This window comes from Trichosurus vulpecula, chromosome 4 (assembly GCF_011100635.1).
Source record: "Trichosurus vulpecula isolate mTriVul1 chromosome 4, mTriVul1.pri, whole genome shotgun sequence".
Lineage (NCBI taxonomy): Eukaryota > Metazoa > Chordata > Mammalia > Diprotodontia > Phalangeridae > Trichosurus > Trichosurus vulpecula.
Genome location: NC_050576.1, coordinates 44,901,699 through 44,923,919, shown reverse-complemented (window position 1 = coordinate 44,923,919; position 22,221 = coordinate 44,901,699). Strand labels below are relative to the sequence as shown.

The 22,221-nt window shown below is 37.9% G+C and overlaps 2 protein-coding genes across 2 annotated transcripts in view; both read right to left on the bottom strand.

The window, feature by feature from the left end:
* The window catches only part of SYDE2 (synapse defective Rho GTPase homolog 2), a 109,865-nt gene that overhangs the window by 30,817 nt on the left and 56,827 nt on the right, over window positions 1-22,221 (bottom strand). The window contains exon 4 of the mRNA XM_036755339.1: window positions 20,822-20,948. Coding sequence (XP_036611234.1) covers window positions 20,822-20,948 — 127 coding nt within the window. The remainder of the gene's footprint in view (window positions 1-20,821; window positions 20,949-22,221) is intronic.
* Window positions 15,075-15,461, bottom strand: LOC118846614 (60S ribosomal protein L36-like). The gene has a single exon (XM_036755340.1). The coding sequence runs from the start codon at window positions 15,450-15,452 to the stop codon at window positions 15,135-15,137; it is 318 nt and encodes a 105-aa protein (XP_036611235.1). The 5' UTR covers window positions 15,453-15,461; the 3' UTR covers window positions 15,075-15,134.

Sequence of the window (22,221 nt, the reverse complement as noted above, 5' to 3'; positions counted from 1 at the left end):
GTCCAGAATAGTATGAGGAGAATCATTAGGCTCTCAACTCGGCCCTTACTCCATAATAACTACATCTCTGAAGAACTTTTCTTTTACTGACCACCAAAATGTTTTACAGGAAATAAGTTCGAAAATGAAGTCCTATATGAAAAAGTTTGGCTAATGAGATATAATGAGGTCTCCTAATTTTATAATAATTACACATAATTTCAATTTGTATAAAATCTATCCTGTTTCTTCAATATAAAAATAACCTCATTCAAATTAAACTATCTCCCTGCTATTTTTTTCATTGCCATGCAATGTAACAGAATACATTGATATCCAAACAATGCCAAGAAAACAAAGACCTTAAGAACACTATTGGGTGGGTGGATATACTAGAACGTGGACAAGAGTCACACAAAATGGGCAGGTATGGATAAAGCTGTCATCTCTATCACTGGAGGGAGTTTTATTTTTATTGATTACACAGTTCTACTGCAGAACCAGCAGTAAATAAGGTAATTAGGAAACAATTCTATTTGACTCGAGAAAAATGTGGCAATTACATAAATGAAAAACACAAGAAAACAAATGTACACATATCAAATTTAAGTGTTTTATTGCAGTTGCCTACAGCGACATGCCAAAGGGCCCTTTCCTTGGCATTTGGAAAAGTACTTCATAATGTGCTCGGAGATGAAACAAAGAAGTGAACAGAAAGCCTATATAGTCAGGTGGATTTGGAACTACCCCCTTTAAGAGTTTTTCCATATGGAGCAGCTATGTATTGCAATGGGCAGGAAAATGTACTTTGTATTAAGAATTAAATCAACTATTAAAGGATGTAAGATACTGCTGCTATTATAGATGAACCTTTGGTGAAGAAACAGCTTTCAAATGTTATATGAGCAGGGCTATACAGAAAATTCACTGGCATAAATATAAAAACATAATTTACTTTATGAAAGATTTAGGATATTGCTTCATTTGTATGTCAACAGTTTGATGATATAAAAAGGGCAGAGAAAGAATTTGTATTTATTAAAACTAGAAAAATATGAGTAAAAGAAACAGTTTCAAGGATAGAAGATAATAAGTTGGACTGTGTTAAGAACTTAAAAGTTCTAGAACATTACAATCCTGAGGCCCTATTTTCAAAATGAACCATTTAATAAAAGCTAACATTTAGATAGTGCTTACTATATGCCAAGCACCATGCTAAGCACTTTATAATTATTATGTCAAAGCAGAGGTTAAGTGACTTGCCCAAGGTCACACAGCTAGTCAATGTCTAAGGCTGAATTTGAATTGAGGTCTTCCTGCCTCCAGACTCAGCACTCTATCCATTGTATTTCTGGCTTAAAAAGAATAAAAGTAACAAAACCAGAACTCATAAAACTATCTGGAGAATTAGGTTCAATTAAATAAAGTCTGTTAATTTCTTAGGGGAAAATATGGTGATGTTTTAAACTTTTAAGTGAAAAGTGAGTTACTGAGAGTCAGGAGGTTCTGATTTAAGCCACTGCAGTGTTCATAGGAGGTAAAGATGCCAAATCAGAGGGAAGAGAAAAGAAACAGGCAGGGCCCCAAACAGCTTGTGAAAGCTGTGGGAACAGATCAGCAAGAGGAGCCATGAGCTGACAAGAAGACTGTAGCTACTAATTTCATTGGCTGAATGAGGATGGTCATTCCTGCTACTATTCTTTGGCACCAACTAGAGCTATGGAGTGTTGAAGCCTCTCAGGCCCTGTGGCTCTCTTCTCCCCCTCTAGTTTGTACAAGGAAAAGCAGAAAGATGAAAGACAAGTGCTGTATCTGCTTTACTGTGTAACAACTGGCAAGGCTCTTGTGTCAAACTAAGCAGTTTGCTGTGAACGTTACTCTGACTGGACATCAAAGAGCCCTGCTGGGCATTTAGCTGGCTAGTCTAACCTATACAGTCCCAAGATTGCCATCTTGAAGAGCTCTGCAGTTCTCTGGCTTAAAGCAAACTATTATTCAAGTTAAGAGGTACCACTTTCTAAAGGTACCACCCTTTAAAGGGTGACTATAAGCTGAAAGAACTTGTAAATACTACATTTGAACATGGAAGAAAAGCTCAATTGAAGCATGTTTTCATGTGGTCAGTGAGAATGAAGATGAGAAGACATGGTGTTAGCACAGATTTGTACTAATGTCTGGTATATATTCCTGAATGGACACAAGGCACCTGCAGGCAGGAAGTGAGAGGTCTCCCAAGCACATGGACTTTCCTCCCTTATGATCATTCCTCACAAGCTGCTTTAAGTGTGTACCCATGCTCCCCAAAAGATTCCTCAGTAAGAGGACGACCTATGTATGCACTTGCTTTAAATTATAAGTACCTGCATTATTATTTCTGGTTGTATTTAAAATCTGAATATGTCATCGTGAGTGGCTGTTAGTGTAACTATAAATATACTTTGTGGGATTGCAACAGCTAAAGTGGCGAATAGGGGAAAAGTATTCTCCTTTAACAGCATTACCCAGAGGATCCTGAAAAGAATTTGAGTATAACTATGTGGCAATGGTCTTTCTCTGGGAACCCAGATCTGCCAATATAAGAACAACTTGGATTAGGTGAACCAATCCATAAAGCAAGTTGGTGTCCACAAGGTCAGGTAAGAGGTCCTAAAGGGCTAATGTAAGAAATGCACACCATTTGTGTTACATAAGTGACAACTAGCTCCAAAAAGTATTAATTATTGGACCAATGTTAATCTAGAGTAAAACCTATACTGAAATACCATAGAACTCTTCCTGGCTCTGTTCTATTAAACATCTTAAGCAATGACATAAATGAAGTCAAAATGGCCTGCTATTTAAATTTTCAAATAACATGACATTGAAAGAGATACCTAACATAACAAATGAAAGAATCATAATACAAACATCTCAACAGGGTAAAAAAAAATAGGCTGAATCTGTAAAAATTAAACATGTTTTTATTTTTATTTTTTTCCCACAGTTTATTTTTTTATTTTTTCTAATTTAATTTAATTTTTTTGATTTTCACAAAAGTTTGAATTACAAATTTTTTCCCCGTTTCTACCCTCCCCCCACTCCAAGATGGCATATATTCTGGTTGCCCCGTTCCCCAGTCAGCCCTCCCATCTGTCACCCCACTCCCCTCCCATACCCCTTTCCCTTCTTCTCTTGTAGGGCAAGATAAATTTCTATGCCCCATTGCCTGTGTATCTTATTTCCTAGTTGCATGAAAAAACTTTTTTGTTGTTGTTGTTTTTGAACATGTGTTTTTAAAACTTTGAGTTCCAAATTCTCTCCCCTCTTCCCTCCCCACCCACCCTCCCTAAGGCAGCAAGCAATTTAACATAGGCCACATGCGTATCATTATGTAAAACCCTTCCACAATACTCATGTTGTGAAAGATTAACTATGATTTGCTCCTTCCTAACCTACCCCCCTTCATTGAATTTTCTCCCTTGACCCTGTCCCTTTTCGAAAATGTTTGTTTTTTATTACCTCCTCCCCCTATCTGCCCTCCCTTCTATTGTCCCCCCTTTTTTATCTTCTTCCTCCTTCTTTCCTGTGGGGTAAGATACCCAATCGAGTGTATATGGTATTACCTCCTCAGGTCAAATCCAATGAGAGCAAGATTTACTCATTCCCCCTCACCTGCCCCCTCTTCCCTTCCTACAGAACCACTTTTTCTTGCCACTTTTATGCGAGATAATTTACGCCATTCTATCTCTCCCTTTCTCCCTCTCTCAATATATTCCTCTCTTATCCCTTAATTTGATTTGATTTTTTTAGATATCATCCCTTCATATTCAACTCACCCTGTGCCCTTTGTGCATGTGTATATATGTATATATACACATACCTACATATATACATACATAGACACACACATATGTATATATATGTATACACACATATATATGCATATTCCTTTCAGCTACCATGATATTGAGGTCTCATGAATCATACACATCATCTTTCTATGTAGAAATGTAAACAAAACAGTTCAACTTTCGTAAGTCCCTTATGATTTCTCTTTCTTGTTTACCTTTTCATGCTTCTCTTGATTCTTGTGTTTGAAAGTCAAATTTTCTATTCAGCTCTGCTCTTTTCACTGAGAAAGCTTGAAAGTCCTCTATTTTATTGAAAGTCCATATTTTGCCTTGGAGCATGGTACTCAGTTTTACTGGATAGGTGGTTCTTGGTTTTAATCCTAGCTCCATTGACCTCCAGGATATTGTATTCCAAGCCCTTCGGTCCCTTAATGTGGAAGCTGCCAGATCCTGTGTTATCCTGATTGTTTTTCCACAGTACTCAAATTGTTTCTTTCTGGCTGCTTGCAGTATTTTCTCCTTGATCTGGGAGCTCTGGAATTTGGCGACAATGTTCCTAGGAGTTTTCTTTTTGGGATCTATTTGAGGAGGCGATCTGTGGATTCTTTCAATTTCTATTTTACCCTCTGGCTCCAGAATATCAGGGCAGTTTTCCATGATAATTTCTTGAAAGATGATATCTAGGCTCTTTTTTTGATCATGGCTTTCAGGTAGTCCAATAATTTTTAAATTATCTCTCCTGGATCTATTTTCTAGGTCAGTGGTTTTTCCAAGGAAATATTTGACATTATCTTCCACTTTTTCATTCCTTTGGTTCTGTTTTATATCTTGATTTCTCATCATGTCACTAGCTTCCACTTGCTCCAATCTCATTTTTAAGGTAGTATTTTCTTCAGTGGTCTTTTGGACCTCCTTTTCCATTTGGCTAATTCTGCCTTTCAAGGCATTCTTCTTATTGGCTTTTTGGAGCTCTTTTGCCATTTGAGTTAGTCTATTTTTTAAAGTGTTGTTTTCTTTAATATATTTTTCAGTATTTCTTTGGGTCTCCTTTAGCAAGTCATTGACTTGTTTTTCATGGTTTTCTTGCATCATTCTCATTTCTCGTCCCAATTTTTCCTCTACTTCTCTAATCTGCTTTTCTAACTCCTTTTTGAGCTCTTCCACGGCCTGAGACCAGTTCATGTTTTTCTTGGAAGCTTTTGGTGTAGGCTCTTGCACTTTGTTGACTTCTTCAGGCCATATGTTTTGGTCTTCTTTGTCACCAAAGAAGGATTCCAAAGTCTGAGACTGAATCTGGGTGTGTTTTTGCTGCCTGGCCATGTTCCCAGCCAACTTACTTGACCCTTGAGTTTTTCGTCTGGGTATGACTGCTTGTAGAGCAAAGAGTACTTTGTTCCAAGCTTGAGGGGATGCGCCGCTAATTTCAGAGCTATTTCTATGCAGCCAGCTCTGCCACCCCAGCACTACTCCTTCCTCAAGAACCACCAACCCGGACCTGATGCAAATCTTCAGCAGGCTCTGTACTCCTGCTCTGATCTGCCACTTAATTCCTCCCACCATGTGGGCCTGGGGCCGGAAGTAACTGCAGCTGTAGTTCTGTAGCTGCACCTCCCCTGCTGCCTCTGTCCCCTGCAGCTTTTCCCCACTAACCTTCTCTGTTGTCTTTGGTGTTTGTGGGTTGAGAAGTCTGGTAACTGCCACAGCTCACTGATTCAGGGTGCTAGGGCCTATCCTGCCTGGCTCCTGGTCTGGTTGGTCCTGCTGCCTCCCACGCTGAGCTCTGCTCCCCTCCACTCTGTGCGCGATAGACGTCATCCAGCGACCATCCAGGCTGTCCTGGGCTGGATCCCTACTTGCCTCTGCTATTTTGTGGGTTCTGCAGTTCTAGAATTTGTTCAGAGCCATTTTTTATAGGTTTTTGGAGGGACGTGGTGGGGAGCTCATGCAAGTCCCTGCTTTCCAGCCGCCATCTTGGCTCCACCCCACTAAAAATGTTTTTAAATGAAATTTAATAAAAATAAAGGTAAACTTGAGGGCAGAGTCAAGATGGCAGATTAGAGACAGCAACCCAGCTGAAATCTCTCAATATTCCCCTCCAAATAACTTTAAAATAATGCCTCAAATCAAATTTTGGAAGAGCTAACAAAAGGTCAAAGTAAGACATTTTTCCACTGGAAGAAAACTTGAGAGGTCTACAGGAAAGCTCTGTGACAATGGGGTAGTGGCCTGTCTGGAGCACACATGCAGCCATAGCAGCCAAAGTAGCAGCAGCACACATTTGGAAGCTTTCAGCCCAGAGATGGTAAAGTGTTGGACCACTGGTCAGAAAGAGATCGCAGGAGACTTCCTGCTGGCACTGGGTCTATGCAACGAGGGTGGAAGCCTGTCCCCAGTACACTCACAGGGCCACAGCAGCAGCTTCAGAAGCTCTCAGTCCAGAGATGGAAAGGGGGTCAGACAACTGATCAGAAAGAAATTCCAGAGGACCCTGTGGCTAGCATTCAGTACAGCTGGCACTAACTGGCCACTTGAGCACCCATATACATTTCTGGGTGGTACTTCCAGGACACAGATAAGCACTAGCACTTGCAGCAGCAGGGGAAAAGGGAACCTGGTCACAATTCCAGGGCCAAGAGGAGTGCTAGTGCTTGTGGCTATAGGGGAGCACAGGCCTTTCCTGGGTAAAGACCAGTGTGCAGACCAGGAGAGCAAAAAACTGAAAAAATGAAAGATGTGAAATATCTCATACGAAAAACAAGTGACCTAGAAAATAGACTGAGGAGAGATTATTTAAGAATCATTGGACTACCTGAAACTCATGAACGAAGACAAAAAAAATGCCTAGACATCATATATTTCAAGAAATTATAAAACTCCCCAGATATCTTAGAAGCAGATAGCAAAGTAGAAATTGAAAGAATTCACTGATCACCTCTTGAAAGAACTCTCAAAATGAAAATTCCCAAGAATATTATAGTATACTGCAAGGAGCCAGAAAGAAATAATTCAAATACTACAGAGCTTCAATCAGGATTACACAGAATTTAACAGCCACCACTATAAAGGAAAGGAGGGCTTAGAAATATGATATACCAGAAGGCAAAGGAACGATTACAACCAAGAATAACAAAAAATGAGTAATAGACCAATTTCCCTAGTGAATATTGATGTAAAAGTTTTAAATGAAATACTAGCAAGGAGATTACAGCAATATATCACAAAGGTTATACACTACAGCCAGGCTGGATTTACACCAGGAATCCAGGGCTGGTTAAATATTAGCAAAACTATAAGCATAACCAACAATATTTACAATAAAAAATTCATGATTACTTCAATAGGTGCAGAAAAAGCTTCTGACAAAATATAACACATATTCCTCTTAATAAACACACACATACACACACACACTAGAAAGCACAGCAACTAATAGAACTTTCCCAAAAATAACAAATATTTATCTAAAACCAAGAACAAGCATTATCTGTAATGGCGATAAGCTAAAGGCCTTTCCAATAAGATTAAGGGTGAAGCAAAGATGTCTACTATCACCATCATTATTCAGTACTGTGGTAGAAATGCTAGCTAGAGCAATAAGACAAGAAAAAAATCAAAGGAATAAACAGAGGCAATGGGGAAACAAAGCTATCTCCTTTTGCAAATGATATGATGGTTTGCTTAGAAAACCCTAGAGAATCAACTAAAAAAGTAAATGAAACAATTAACAAGTTTAGCAAAGTTGCATGATATAAAATAAAACCACACAAATGATCAGCATTTCTGCATATTACCAACTAAAATCAGCAGGAAGAGAAAGAGAAATTCCATTGAAAATAGTTATAGACAGTTTAAAACACTTGGGAGTCTTCCTGGCAAGATACACATGGAAACTATAAGAACACAATTACAAAATACTTCTCCCATAAGAGCAGCTGAAATATATTTTCTTCCCTTTTTTTGATGGGAGGGTAACATGGCTGATGTGGAAATCTGTTTTACATGTCCATACATATTTGTAATTGGTTCTATTTCTCTTGCCTTTGCAATGAGTTGGGGGAGGGGAGAGAATATAGAACTGAAGATAAAATAAAATTGAATTTAAAATTTTTTTTAAATCTATCTTAATTATCTTGGATTTCAATCAACACTCTGTTCACCATTTTTGTTCTGTTATTTCCAGTGTAAAATCATTCTACTTTGCAGAGATAACAGAAACAAAGAAGAAATGAGCAACTCTGCCTTTTCTATTGAACTCCAAGCAAAGGTCATATCTCTTCCTCGGTCCTTTTTCTACCAAAAGAGCTAAAAAGACAAATACCCCTGTCTATTGACCTGAATTTCCCATACCAGCCTCAGGTCCTTCTGAGCAATAGCATTTCTCATTGTTTTACAGGACTTTGCAACCCTCTTACATATGCGTCACCTGGCCTTGGATCCATCTGCTATACATGTCTTTTTTAAAATCTAAGCTTCTTGGTGTGTTCCCTTTGCATCCACATTGTCTCCAGGCAAATCCCATTTTCCCTTCCCATATGGAATTGTTTTCCTTTGTTTCTTCACAATTTCATTCTAGAGCCTTTCTCAGCTTTCTTAGGCTGACCGTCCCTGAAGCATTTTGCTCAATCAGGTTCTCTCTATCTTTCCTCTGAACTCTCTCAAATCGGCTCATCAAACACCAAGGGCATATGTCAGAATATAATAAGACTTCCCACAAGCTCTGAGGAGAGGTCATCCTTCCAGATTTTGTATCATTCCCATTGCAGCAACCAGCTCACTTCTGTCAATGAGATTAGTTCCTATACCTTTTGAAAGATGTAATCATCACTAAAGTAAGTCAAGACTTTGGGTTTGTTTCTTCAAAGAAAGGTCTTCTTGATGTTTACATATTATACTTTTTCTTATACAGAAACATCTTACAATGCAGAAGTGGCCAAAAATAGATCAAAAATAAAGAGAATACCAAAGTTAACCCTAAACTGGTCCAGAAGTAAGCTATTTTAATTATTAGAATGTTAACTTTTAACAGACTAGATTTTTTTTTTGGCCAAGAGAATTCCAGGAAGAAAGGAAATCGTAAAAGATAAAATTGACAGTAATGCAAGAAAATAAAAGTGATTTTGCATGAAAAGTCAACGAAGGCAGAATTAGAAGATAAATGGTAGGATGAGAAAAATGTGTTCTATATATTCTTTATGTTTCTATATATAAACATATGTTCTATATAAAAATCTCATATCCAAAATATATAAAGAATTGGAAAATATATGATACCAAGAGCCTTTACTCAATAGATAACTGGTTAAATTACATGAACAGTTTCCAAAAGAACTGCAAAGTATAAATGAAAACATAAAATGTTTTCCAAATCTCTAGTAGTATGAGGAATGCAAATTAAAACAGCTCTTTGGTTTCAATGGATACTGTACAAATTGGCCATGATGACAAAAAATGAGAACAATCCATGTTGAAAGAACTACGGAAAGACAGGAACACTAATACACTGTTGGTGGAGCTGTGGTCTCAAATTTAGAAATCAACTTGGAATTATGCAATCAAAATAACTAACCTGACCAGTGATCCTCTTACTAGGAAAATACACCAAGAAGTCAAAGAAAGAAACAAAGATATAACATACAGCTGGGTAGCACTCGTGATGAAGATGGTGAAGGATGAGTGACTCAGAAAGCAATGAGGGTCCCACAGAAAAGACTATAATTATTCCTTGCATCTCATGGCAAAGAAGTGGAAGGCTAAGATACAACAGCATAGATGCTGTTAGATGAATGCTGTTGCATTCTTTGTCACAAGGGAGGCTTCAATCAGGGGTGATGAGGCTGAAATGACAGGACTGCTGCACTCAGAGATGGCTGAGGGGGAAAGGTTAGAAGCAGGACTGGGAGTCTGGAGGGCATCTCCATGTCCAGGGCTCTTGGGTTTGAGTGCACTGGGCTATCTCCATCAGGATGTGAAGAAGAGAGCAGACTTGTTGGTGGCAAAAGTTTAACTTGACTGGTACATGCCACCTCATGTCTCTCCTTCAAGGCAACTTGCTGATTCACTTCTGGGGGGAATATGTGACTGATACTTTTCATTTTAAACATATATTTTCAGATGTCTTAGTGTTTGAATACTCAAGTAGAACATATAAAAACACTTGCTCATATTTCAACTCAATTAAAAATTACATAAGCTAAGTCACACTTGTAAAAAATCTCATTTAAATCATGAGACTACTATTCTCACCATTAAACTTCTAATTTTAGCCTGTCTGTCTTTGATAAATAGCAACATTCAGTATAAACAGAAGACAACCAAGTTCCAATCAGGAAGTGGAAATAACATTTTCTGTATCTGCCAACTAAAGACACCATTAATCCCCCAGGGCAGAATAAAAAATACCATCCATTTTCTTCTTTGACAAAGCAAGACTTGTTAGTTCTTACAAAACTCAATATGATTAGCTTGTAAGCCTTACCCTATAATGCAATTATAAAATTAAATTTGGACTTAAAAGGTTTTTAATATGGTATTCTTTCAATACTTCAAAAGATCGGTGCCTACACTGGCATGGGTACAACCCCCTCCATCAACACAAATCACAATCTCTCTCTATTTTGGTAATAATAGTGAAATGTGGCACTTTAAAGTTTAAGGAATAGTTTCTGCAAAGCTCTGTGTGATGCAGTAGAAGGAGTACTCTACTTGGAGTCATGAGGCCTGGATTCCAATCCTGGCTCCATAGTTTACTACCTGTGGAGCAGGGTGGGGAGGTTATCTTTTCACATCTCTTCTTGTTCTTCTATAATTTTGCAACATTCAAGTTCAATTGTTTTTTCCATTTACACTGTTCTTATTGTATATGTTTTCCTGGCTCTGCTTTACTTCATTCTGCTTCCGTTTATATAAATGTTTCCATGCTTCTCTGAATTCATCATGCTCCTTCTTTCAGCAAAGTATCTATGCCGTGACATCCATGTACCACAATGTATTTGTTTAATCACTGATTTGCTGTTTGATTTACACATTAGTGCTTGATTAATTGGTTACATAGGCAGCATATTATTATGTTTCACATGGAAAAAAATTGTGGCTAAAAGAAGAGTTAAATGATTTGCCCAAGGTCAAACACCTATAGTAAGTGTAAGAGGTAAAATATAAACTCAGGTCTTCATGACCCCAGTCTTTGTACTATATCATGCTGCTTTGTGATCACAAGGTTGCTGTGAAGAAAGCACTTGTGACTAATATACTGAACAAAATTAAAAGAAATAGATGGAACATGATAATCAACAAAAACATTTATTGTACAAGGTAATATATGAGGTGTAACAGATATAGAAACAAATATAAAACATGGTCTCCACCATCTAGGAGTTTATATTCTGGTTGAAGAGATAAAACAGTATGTATGTATGTGCTCCAATATTCCATTATATTTGATTTCATTAATGTGGGTACTTTCTCTAACAATGCAGATCACAACCTACTCAGGCATGACCCTCCTGTGTAAGACTTGTTCTTACTGTCCAGGAAGCTCATCAGGGAAGGTCCAACTTACATACAAAGGGACTTTGGGACTTTCTCAAGTTCTCTTGACACTTTAACAGCATAAAGGTTCTCTATCAGTTGTATTTCATTCTCCTTACATGGCTGGCCCATTTCTTTTTTTGTGTGTTTTTGTCATACATTTCTCTAATGATATCCTTCACACAACCTCTTTGTAATTCCTTATCTGTAATGTGTTACAGTCTAATCAAGTCCACCATGTGCCTCTCTGGTGCCCTTTGGGTGATACTCTTTGGAGATGACTTCCATGACTCAAAATCATGTAACATCATTAGAAGACTATTGATATTAATAAGAATGGTCTTTGTTTCATGGAAAAGCTTGTAATCATTTAAAGAACTTCAAATTACCAAAGGTAACCTAGCTTATTTTTCACTTCTTGGCTCAATTCACTACATGTCCATCTGTAGTGATTGTCCAACATTGATAAACAAGCTCTAGATTGCCAATCCAACTGCAATTCATAGTTTGGACTATAGACTATGAAAATAGTCCAAGAAAAAATAGCCATTGCAACAGCTTTACATGATCCAGAGTAGCATTATTCAGATCAATCATACAAGTCTGCAGAAGGCCATGAATGAACTATTTGTCCATTTGTTCTAGACATCATAGTGGGCAGCAGCATACATGTGCATATTAGATACATTCTTCTGCTCCAGTTTCAAATGTTGTTGGGATATAATAACTCTATGGCAAAAAAAGGACAGAATTATCCTTTTTCATGACTACGAAAAAAAGACTTAAAGTTTTTAAAAGATTAAAAGTCTGCTAGCCTGTCAAGAATTTAAGTATAGGTAGAATTCGGAGCAGTTAGGTGGCGCAGTGACTAGAGCACTGGCCCTGGAGTCAGGAGTACCTGAGTTCAAATGTGGTCTCAGACACTTGACACACTTACTAGCTGTGTGGCCTTGGGCAAGTCACTTAACCCCAATTGCCCTCAAAAAAAAAAGATTAGAAGTATAGATAGAAAAAGGATTAGAAGTATAGATAGAATTCTCTCTAAGATACAAGAACATATGGCCATGAAGAAGTCTTTCAAGTAGCATTGGTGCATTGAATTCTTTAAATCACATATTTGAGAAGAAATCAGGAATTAGATATGTATATGACTTCTGCAATTCTTGGTTCAATTCTTGGTTTTGCTATATCAGGCAAATTATTCTAAACAACCAACATCATGGGACTATGGCCCCTTAACTTGACACCTCGGTTCAATGGTGTACCAAAAACAAAAACCCCCAAATCTGTCAAAGAATGAAAAAAATCTGAGATAAGAGAGTAAGGCAACATCATACTCCAAAAAGTATTTTGTCTAACAGGGCTATTTCTATCTCCCAGTGAACGATTTAGTGTTTTGCCAAATTGGTCATTCCAAATTCACAAGTAGCAAATTATGAGAAATTGTCACAGAGTTTTTTAGTCCAATAATATTCTCTGTTATAAAGTATCAGCTATTGTGCTATTTTCTTTAACTTGGTGAGAGTTCTTTAGATAGGCAGCATGGACCATGGAAAGAGCACTGCATTTGGAGGACTTGTTTTTTATTTCTAACTGTGTAATTTACTACCTCCGTGTTCCTGGGCAAGTCATTTAACCTCTCTTGAACTCATTTTCTGTGTTCAAAAAATGAGAGAACTGAACCAGATTACATTTAAGATTCCTTTTCAGTTCTAAATCTATAATGACATCTTTTTTGTCCTGTCACTAAGTCACCATGACCACCCATGACCAAATATAAAAACAGATTCGTTCAAAGCCCTTCATAACTTGGCCCCCTCCTACCTTTCCAGTCTTCTTACACCTTACTCCCTACCATGTACTCTTTGATCCAGTGACACTGGCCTCCTGATTGTTCCACCAACAAAACACTCCATTTCTTGGTTCTGGGAATTTTCTCTGGCTGTCCCCCATACCTGGAATGCTCTCTCCCTCTTCATCACCAACTACTTGCTTCCCTGGCTTCCTTTAAGTCCCAACTAAAATCCTATCTTCTACAGAAAGTCTTTTCCAAGCCCTCTTAATCCCAGTGCCTTCCCTCTATTAAATATACCCTATTTATCTTGTATATAGCTTATTTGTATACATTTGTTTGTTGTCTTTCCCATTAGACTATGAGCACCTTAAAGTCAAGAACTGTCTTTTGCTTCTTATTCTATCTCCAAGCACTTAAGCACAGTCCCCAGTACATAAAAGGAACTTAATAAAAGTTTACTGATTGAATGACTGATTCAAATTCAAACAAAAAACTACACATAAGATCAAAGGAGTTTAAGGGAAAAAAGGGATGAGAGTGGTGAGTGCATGCCATTCCCTGACTTTCTCTTCTAGGCAAGGAAGGGAATCACATTCAGAAAGAAGGCATTAGGGAAATTTTTAACTGACTGTAGACTAGACATGTGTTTTCTAGTAATGTATTCATTACAAAACAATTTCCATAAAGTTCAATAAATTAGGTCTTTCTCTGTTTTAGTCAATTATAAAATGATTCATTATACCATTAATTCAGATAGGCAGTCTGGTATACTACAGAAAAAGATTCTACACACTACGTAAGAGAAAATACAAAATTGCTTTGACTTTGTGTACCTCTCACTCAATTGGAAAACACAGGTATAGCAAACATTCATAATATAGTTTTCCTGAGCAAAAGATGAATTTTTCTTTAATCTCTGTATAAGGTAATGGTCCCTTTTCATATAGAACAGCTTAATGATAAAAGGGGCAGAAAAGTGTTTTTATGCAAAGGAAAAGATTTACATTACTTTTCAAAGGATGTAAGATATTGTTCCTGTTGTCAATGAGCATTTCGCAACCTAAAAGGATTGAGAATTTTGTTTTAATATACACTGATAAGAAATGTGTACCAAAAAAAAAGCTCTTAGATGGAATTTGGGCAGTTTTGAATAGAAAATGATCTGTGATATAAATATGAAGATTCAAATCTTCCTGTGAACAATGTAGAATGACAACATATGGAACAGTTTGATACTTTAAAGAGGCAGATAAAGAACTTTAATTTATTAAAAATTAAAAATATGTAAGTGTAAACAGACTGTTTCAAGTGCACCGATCTCACCATTAACAACATTATTTCTTTCTTTCAGACACTGAACCATTAACGGTTTTCAGACTTTACTCAATGATTCAGCACTTAGTACTGTGCTGGCACATAGTAGGCACTTAATAAATGTTTACTGACTTCTTAACCAACATGTGAATTTATGTGGAGCAAAGATATGATGTAATATCATCACTAGTGGTCAGTTTCTCAAACCAGCAGTACCATTTATATGGAACCACAAGAATTTAATTGGATAAGTGGAGCTCACTACTGGCTCCACTATTGCCATTTCTTAGAAGAAAATAACTCTAGATTCTCTTGGAATTACTTAAAAGAAACATCAAAAAGAGAATAATGTACATGGTCAATAAATGCCTAGTTTTTGAAAGAGCCAAGGGTTACCAAGGCCTCCAATTTTAGGGCAACTATGTTACAATTATATTGTGGTACATTCTTCACTCTTCACATTTCCAAGAGCTGAAAATTTCCAAAAGTTAATATTCTTCTAAAGCAAAGGATAAGCACACACCACACTATGTCCATGCTTTTACACAAACATGTTCTGATAGTTATGTCATACAAATCAGGGCTGTCCAAAATTCAGCCCATGCGCCGCATGAGGCCTGCAGTGAAGATTTTTTTTTTTATTTGTCAAATCTTTATTGGGTAAGTGGGAAAGATTGGCAGGGTCCAGTCTAGTCCTTCTTGGCAGCAGCCTTCCTCATGGCAGCTAGGACGTTGCTGAGCTCCTCTCTCTTCCTCTTGGCCCGGATGTGAGTTCCCACCCTTTTTTTGATGAACTTAAGGGCTCTCTTATCCTTAGAGACCTTTAACAATTCCATGGCACGCCTCTCATAAGGGGCAAATCCACACACTTCCCGGATCATATCTCTCACAAACTTGGTGTGTTTGGTCAAGCACCCACGGCGGCGGCAGTGTCGCGGCTTCGAAACGTTTTTGGTAACTTTGTGGCCCTTGTTGAGGCCCACGGCCATGGGGTATCGGATGGCCATGGCTGCGGCGCGTAGCCCCAATGGCAGCCACAGCAGAAGGAAGGAGAGAGCATTGAACTCTCCTGCAGTGAGAATTTTATGCAGCCTGCCTGTGGGTTTTAATTTTCACAAGTGAAAAAATAAAACAATAATTTGCATGACATGCATATTAGATTTTTTAATTCCATCACTAATAAATAATCTCATTGACGTTAATTTTCTTTGGTGTTTTTAAGCAGTATTACAGACAGAACATACCACACAGAATTTTCAATCGATCTGTGGGATGCATTCTGTCTGTACGATGGACACTAGTCAGTATGTACCTACCTGTATAATGTTATGTTGTAGCTTTGTTGTTTTGTGTCTGCTTTCACGCTTCGCACCTTCACCTGTTGTACTGATGATGTACGTTCCCCCACTTTCTATTAGTGTACTGTATTTTTTATTCTGGGTGCAGCCCGCGGATAATTATTTTAATGCGGCCCTAAAATAACCTAAGATTGGACAGCCCTGATCTAAATAAAGCTTTATTATTACAAAATCTGGTCCTATCTATACATTATACTTATTAGCTAGGACTAACAATTTTAGCATTAATTAACATATTAATTTAATTTAAATAACTATTAAATTGAATTCAATTTAATTCATTAATTAAAATTAACACACACTTCTCTTTGGTGCACATGAAATGGGTTTTTTTTTGAGGGGGTAAGGCAAGGCAATTGGAGTTAAGTGACTTGCCCAAGGTCACAGAGCTAGTAAGTGTGTTAAGTGTCCGAGGCCACATTTGAACTCAGGTCCTCCTGACTCCAGGGCCAGTGCTCTATTCAATGCACTTTTCTAGCTTCCCTTTGCTTCTTTTCTTAACATACAATTTAAGTTATATTTAAAAAATTAGCAAAGCTCTAGTAGCGTATATGTTCTTCTAAAAATGAAAAAAAAAATCTTCCTATTCATCGACAAGTATTTATTAAGCACCTACTTTGTGCTAGACACTATACTAGGTACAAAGGATGTAGAGACAAAAATGAAACACTCCCTACTCCCAAAGAGCACAAATTTGGCTATAAAAAGAATATATATATAAAATAAATACAAAATAATATGATGGAGCTGGGGCACAGCAGACCTATAAAGGCTTTGTAGGGGAGGCAGTATCTGAGTCATGCTTTGAAGGAAACCAGGGATTGTAAGAATCACGGGTAAATGGAGAGGGCAATATAGACATGTGGAAAGACTGTGCAAAGGCACAGAGATGGGAAGACAGTGTCATGGGTGGACTCTTATTCACTAGATCTGTGGCTCCAGAGCCCAGAACAGAGCAGACACTTCAGAAATACTTGAGAATTATTGATTTGAGGAAGAACAGCAAGAAAGGCAGTTTGGCTTGAAGGTAAGTAATATACACCAAGGCTGGAAAAGTGGGCTGAAGCTGGGCTATTGAAGGCTTCATGTGCCCAACAACAGAGAAATCTGCATTTGATCGCAGGTACTAGGGAGCCATGGGAGTTCTGAATATGTGAGTGACAGAGTCAAACCTGGGCTTCAGAAGTATTACTTTGGCAGTTATTTGAAATGATGGGTCGGAAAGGAGAAGATTTCAGGCAGGGAGACCGATTATACAACAAATACATCATATGCTAAGATTTATAAATAAGAAAAATCAGCTTGAATATTTGGTTTGTTTTCTTTTTTAAAAAGGGCAAAGAAATATAATATATGAGGCTAAGCATAACAATTAAACCTAACTATAAAATATAATTATAACCTACTTACGGAGACATCACCCTTCTAGCTATCTTAATCATACAGCCTCAAACCAGAAATAAATGAAAATAGCCTCTAAGTCTCAAATAGCCATCACAGCCTCTCCCCTACCATGGACTTTATTTAATTCACAAAGTAGTACAGCTTCCATATAAAATAAGGTAACAGACTGGAAAATCTAGACATACGGAAAACAGGAGTGACTGCTGACAGCAGAGAAAGGAGACAAAAAGTTACTTAAAATGGAAAGAAAAATCATAAGAGCAGAGCAGTACAGGAAACATTTGCTGTAGAGGCAATAGTTCTCTGGACATCACCACAGTACGTGTTATCACAATATAACCTGGACTTGTCCAGATTATTAGGTCCAGCATACTATTTAGTAAGGAAAGGAAATATTTAATGCATTTTAGAAAATATTAATCAAAACCAGTTAAAAATTCAAAACAAGTTTTGGCACTTAAAGTGGTAAAAGTTAATTATCTGAAAAACTCATTTATGTTGAATACATCATTCGCCCCGAAACAGATTTATTACAATAAATTACCATACTATAAAGCATACACACACACACACACACACACACACACACGCACACGCACACGCACATACGCACGCGCGTGCATGATGCATTTCTAGTGCTGACTAAAAAAAACTACTACAATATTGTCACAGATCTGAAAACTCCAGGGCATTCAAACACAAAATCAAAGTTCCAACTATATTTTTGTCCTCATCATACAGCAGCACAATCCTTTATGATTAGTATATAACAAGGAATAATAACAAGGAAACTCTCAGTTTCCTTTTAATACAGCTCATGTTCAGCAAATAGACAACATGACCGTAAAAGATTCAATTTCAGTGATTTTCCAAACAACCTCAACACTTCTCTCCTCTGACACTGACACCCCCTGATGCAGACCCTCCTTGCCTCACACACTTGGCCTACTGCAGGAGCTGCTGGTGGATCTCCCCATCTCAAGTCCTTCCACATTCCAGTCCACCCTTAATCAGCCAACAAAGTGATCATAAAGCTCAGGTCAGACCGTATCACGCCCTCTTAAATCAATTATAATGGCTCTCTATTGCCTCCTGGATCAAATATGAAACCGTCTGTTTGGCTCTTAAAGCCCTTCATAACATGACCCCTTTCTGCCCTTCCAGTCTTCCAAGATCTTACTTCCCTCCATATACCCTGCAATCCAGTGCCAATGGCCTCCTTGTTGTTCCATCTCCCTACTCCAGGCATTTTTACTGGCTGTCCTCCATGCCTGGAATGCTCTCCTTCCTTGGATTCTCTGGTTTGCTTCAAATTCCCATTAAAGTCCCACCTTCTACAAGAAGCCTTTCCCTTCCTTAATCTTCATCTCTTCCCTCTGAAATTATCTCCAATTTATCCAGTATAACTGTGCTCACACAGTTGTTTGATGTGTCCCTTATTAGACTGCAGGCTCCTTGACAGCAGGGGCTGTCTGTTGCCTTTCTTTGTATCCCCAGCACTGAGCAGAGCCTGGCACATAGTAGGTGCTTAATAAATGATTACTGACATGGCTCAGAACATAAATATTTTCATAAGCTGTAACATCTATATAATCAATTACTGTTATTACTAGGACAGGCTTGAAAAGGTTATTTTAATATTTCCCAACCAAACAAGGAGAGGCATGGTGCTCAGGACTAGCGAGATTATAGTCCTGCTGTATTCTGCTCCAGAATGTTTAGAGAACCGGGTTCACTTCTGGGTATCACATTTTAGTAACGGCACTGAGAAGCTTGAAAACATCTACAGCATGAAGATCAGGAGAGTCAAAGGGCTATGATGCTATATGAGGACTAGCTGAAGAATCTGAGTATGTTTTGCCTGGAGAAGAGAAGAACTAGGGGAGACATAATAGCTATCTTCAAGTACTTCAAGGGCTCATGTAGAAAAGGAATTAGATTTGGCTAGGAACTAACCAATGACTAGAAATTACAAATAAGGAAATTTAGGCTTGGTACAAGGAAACGATTAGAACTCTTCACCCTTTAAAATCACATCAGCCCTAGAGCTCCTACTTCACAATCTCCTCTCACCCATGGTGCCCCTCCCCTCTGACCGAAGGATGGTGAGCTCCTCCCACAGCCTCCATTCAAAAAGCTGTCAAGGCAGCTATCTCTTCACTTCCCACCTTGCTGCACTCCTCTGGACTTCTCCATCATGCCGCTGTCCGGGGTACCCTTTCTGTTCCCTGTGTTCTCTTCCTCTATTAAACTGTAAGCTCCTTGAGGGCAGGGGCTGTCCTTTTTCATATCTGCATTCCCAGAGCTTAGCATAGGGCCTGGCACATAGTAATGTTTAGTGACTATCAAAAAGTAGAATGGACTGCCTTTAACGGCAGTGGGCTCCCCTTCACTAAAAATCTTTTTTTTTTAATCCTGAACAACCACTTGTTGGGAATGTTGTGTGGTGGGTTCCTGTTTGCTTAAAAGTTGGACTAGATGGATTCTGAGGTCCCTTCGAGGTCAAATGACAACAACAACAGATGGAATCTGAAGTTCCTTCTAACTCTGAGATTCTGTGATTCCTACTAGACTGCAAATTCCTCAAGTTCAAGGACTACATTTGATCTTTAACCCTCTGGAGTCTGTTTTCCATTCTAGCCATTCTATCCCACTGAAACAGCAGCTTCGAAAGGTCACCAATGACCTCTTCCTAATACCCAGATCCAATGGTCTTTTCTCTTTGCTGACCTTTCTGTAGCATATGACATTATTGAGTATCTTCTTCTGGATACGGTCTCTTCCTTTAGCTGCTAAGATAACACACTTTCTCCAGGTTGTCCAAGTGTATCTCAACTATTTCATCTGTCTCTTTCTAGCTTGTTGTCCTTTTTCTGATTCCATAAGGTAATCTCTGAGGTTCTGTTCTCAGACTCCTCTCTCACCCTCACCCATCTCTTTTACTTCCAAGACTTCAGTTATTCCCTTAGAGTAAGATGTCAGAACTCATTTAGTCCAACCTATATCTGAAAGGAAATTTCTTTTAGAAACCACTGAAAAAAAAATCACTACCAGCTTCTGAAGCAGTCTTTTCTGCTTCAGGTGACTTCAAATAGTTAAAGAGGTTTATCCTAATACTGGGCCCAAATCTGTGTCTTATAAATTCACCCACTGTTGGTTCCTAGTTCTGCCCTTTGGGGCCAAGCCAAACCAGGCCCTGCCCTACAACCCTTAGAATATGTGAAGAGCACTAACAGGCCCCCTCATCTCCTAGAAGCCATCTCTTTTTTAGGCTGCCCTCAGAAGGTGGTGCAGGCCAGTGGAGAGAGCAACAACACTAAAGTCAAAGTCTCTGGGCTCACATCCTACCTCATGACCTTGCACAGGTCACTCAACTTTCTTGGATCTCAGTTTCCACATGCATAAAATGGAGGTGCTAGATCAGATGAGTTCTGTGACCTATGCTATAATCTCAGGGCTAGTGGGCAAGTTAGGGAAGTAAAGATGATAGCCAGAAAGGAAGATTCAAAGTAAACCTACATGTGATTTTACACAGCAGAATTATAACTTCCGTTTCCTCTCCTAAGATTATAGTCTTTCTAGAACAATTATATAAAAGAAAGGAAATGTATTACCTGTGATTACATTTATGTCTGGATATTGATTCTCACACAGACTAACAGCCTTGCTATCCTTCTCAAATGCTTCTCGAAGTTCTTTCTTGACTGCTGCTGAACCACATAATCGGTATAGGCCTACTACCTGTAAATAAAAACCAGGGCCACATTATAGTGAAACATGATAAAAAGAAAAATAAGTATTATATACAGCACACATGACTGATACTAATATTACAATGTCATTAAACTTTAAAATTCCTCAGAAACAAGATTATGAATTTCACAAAAACCTACTTTTTAAATTTTTAATCATTGTTCTGCAATCTTTCCCATAGTTCTTAATATCTATATCTTATCCACTTTAAATTCCTTTTCCCCATGCCTATGCACTAAAACAAATATCCTGTGGTCAGACATTTACAACTTGCTATATTTTACTTAAGGTGTAGCATACAACAAGGCTGTAATAAGTCAGTCATATAAATATTGTTATTTTGATATTCCAGTAACTAATTCTCCTTAGACTGGTTCAAAAAAAAAACACCTAACCAACAACTTGCCTCATACTTCATTACTAAATTTCATTCTAGAGTGTTACAGTAAACTTGTGTAAGTATATTACTTATGCTGCTGGATCCACTTTGTAAATCTAGAAAAACTACCATTTAATTAAGGTTATCCAAGTGAAGAAGAGACTAAGATTCAGGTGCTTATACTCTTTCATTTTAGTTTCCTATTATAAAAATAATAATAATGAACTGAATCTAAGATAAAACTTCAAATAAACATTGGTAAAATACAAGCAAAACAAAAGCTCCATACAAAAGTACATAATAGGACCTAATTTGCTGAGGGAAAGCAAGACGGTTTCTTAAAAAGAAATCATGCTTGATATCTATTAGGCCTAACAGTTAAATCTTTATAAGGATGAAGAGAAACAAGCAGACAATCTATCTGGGGTGTTTTTTAAAGCCTCTGCCAAAGTTCTACAACAAAGACTATTTTCAAAATTGAGTGAGTGGATTGGGGATAGGCTGCATTATGGAGGGGAAGATACTATTCAGCATGGATAAGAAATTGGCTCAAATACAAGAAACAAAAATAGGATGGATAAAAAAGGCATGTCTTGAAAGAGGAGGGTGAATGGTACAGTTCCCTAGAGATTAGTGTCTAGGACTATTTTTATTTAAAACATTTACAAATGATTTAGAGGAAGGAACACACTGTAAAACACACACGTTTGAAAACTTCAATTATAAAATACAAACTACCAGGATAATTTTTGAGGTTCTATCAATGGGGCAGAAAGTGCCAAATGGGCTTCATTGGGCAAGTCATTAGAAATGAACAGAAGAAAACAAAACCCAACATATTTAGTGGGATCCAGGTTGTTACAAACCAAGAAAGTAAGCTAG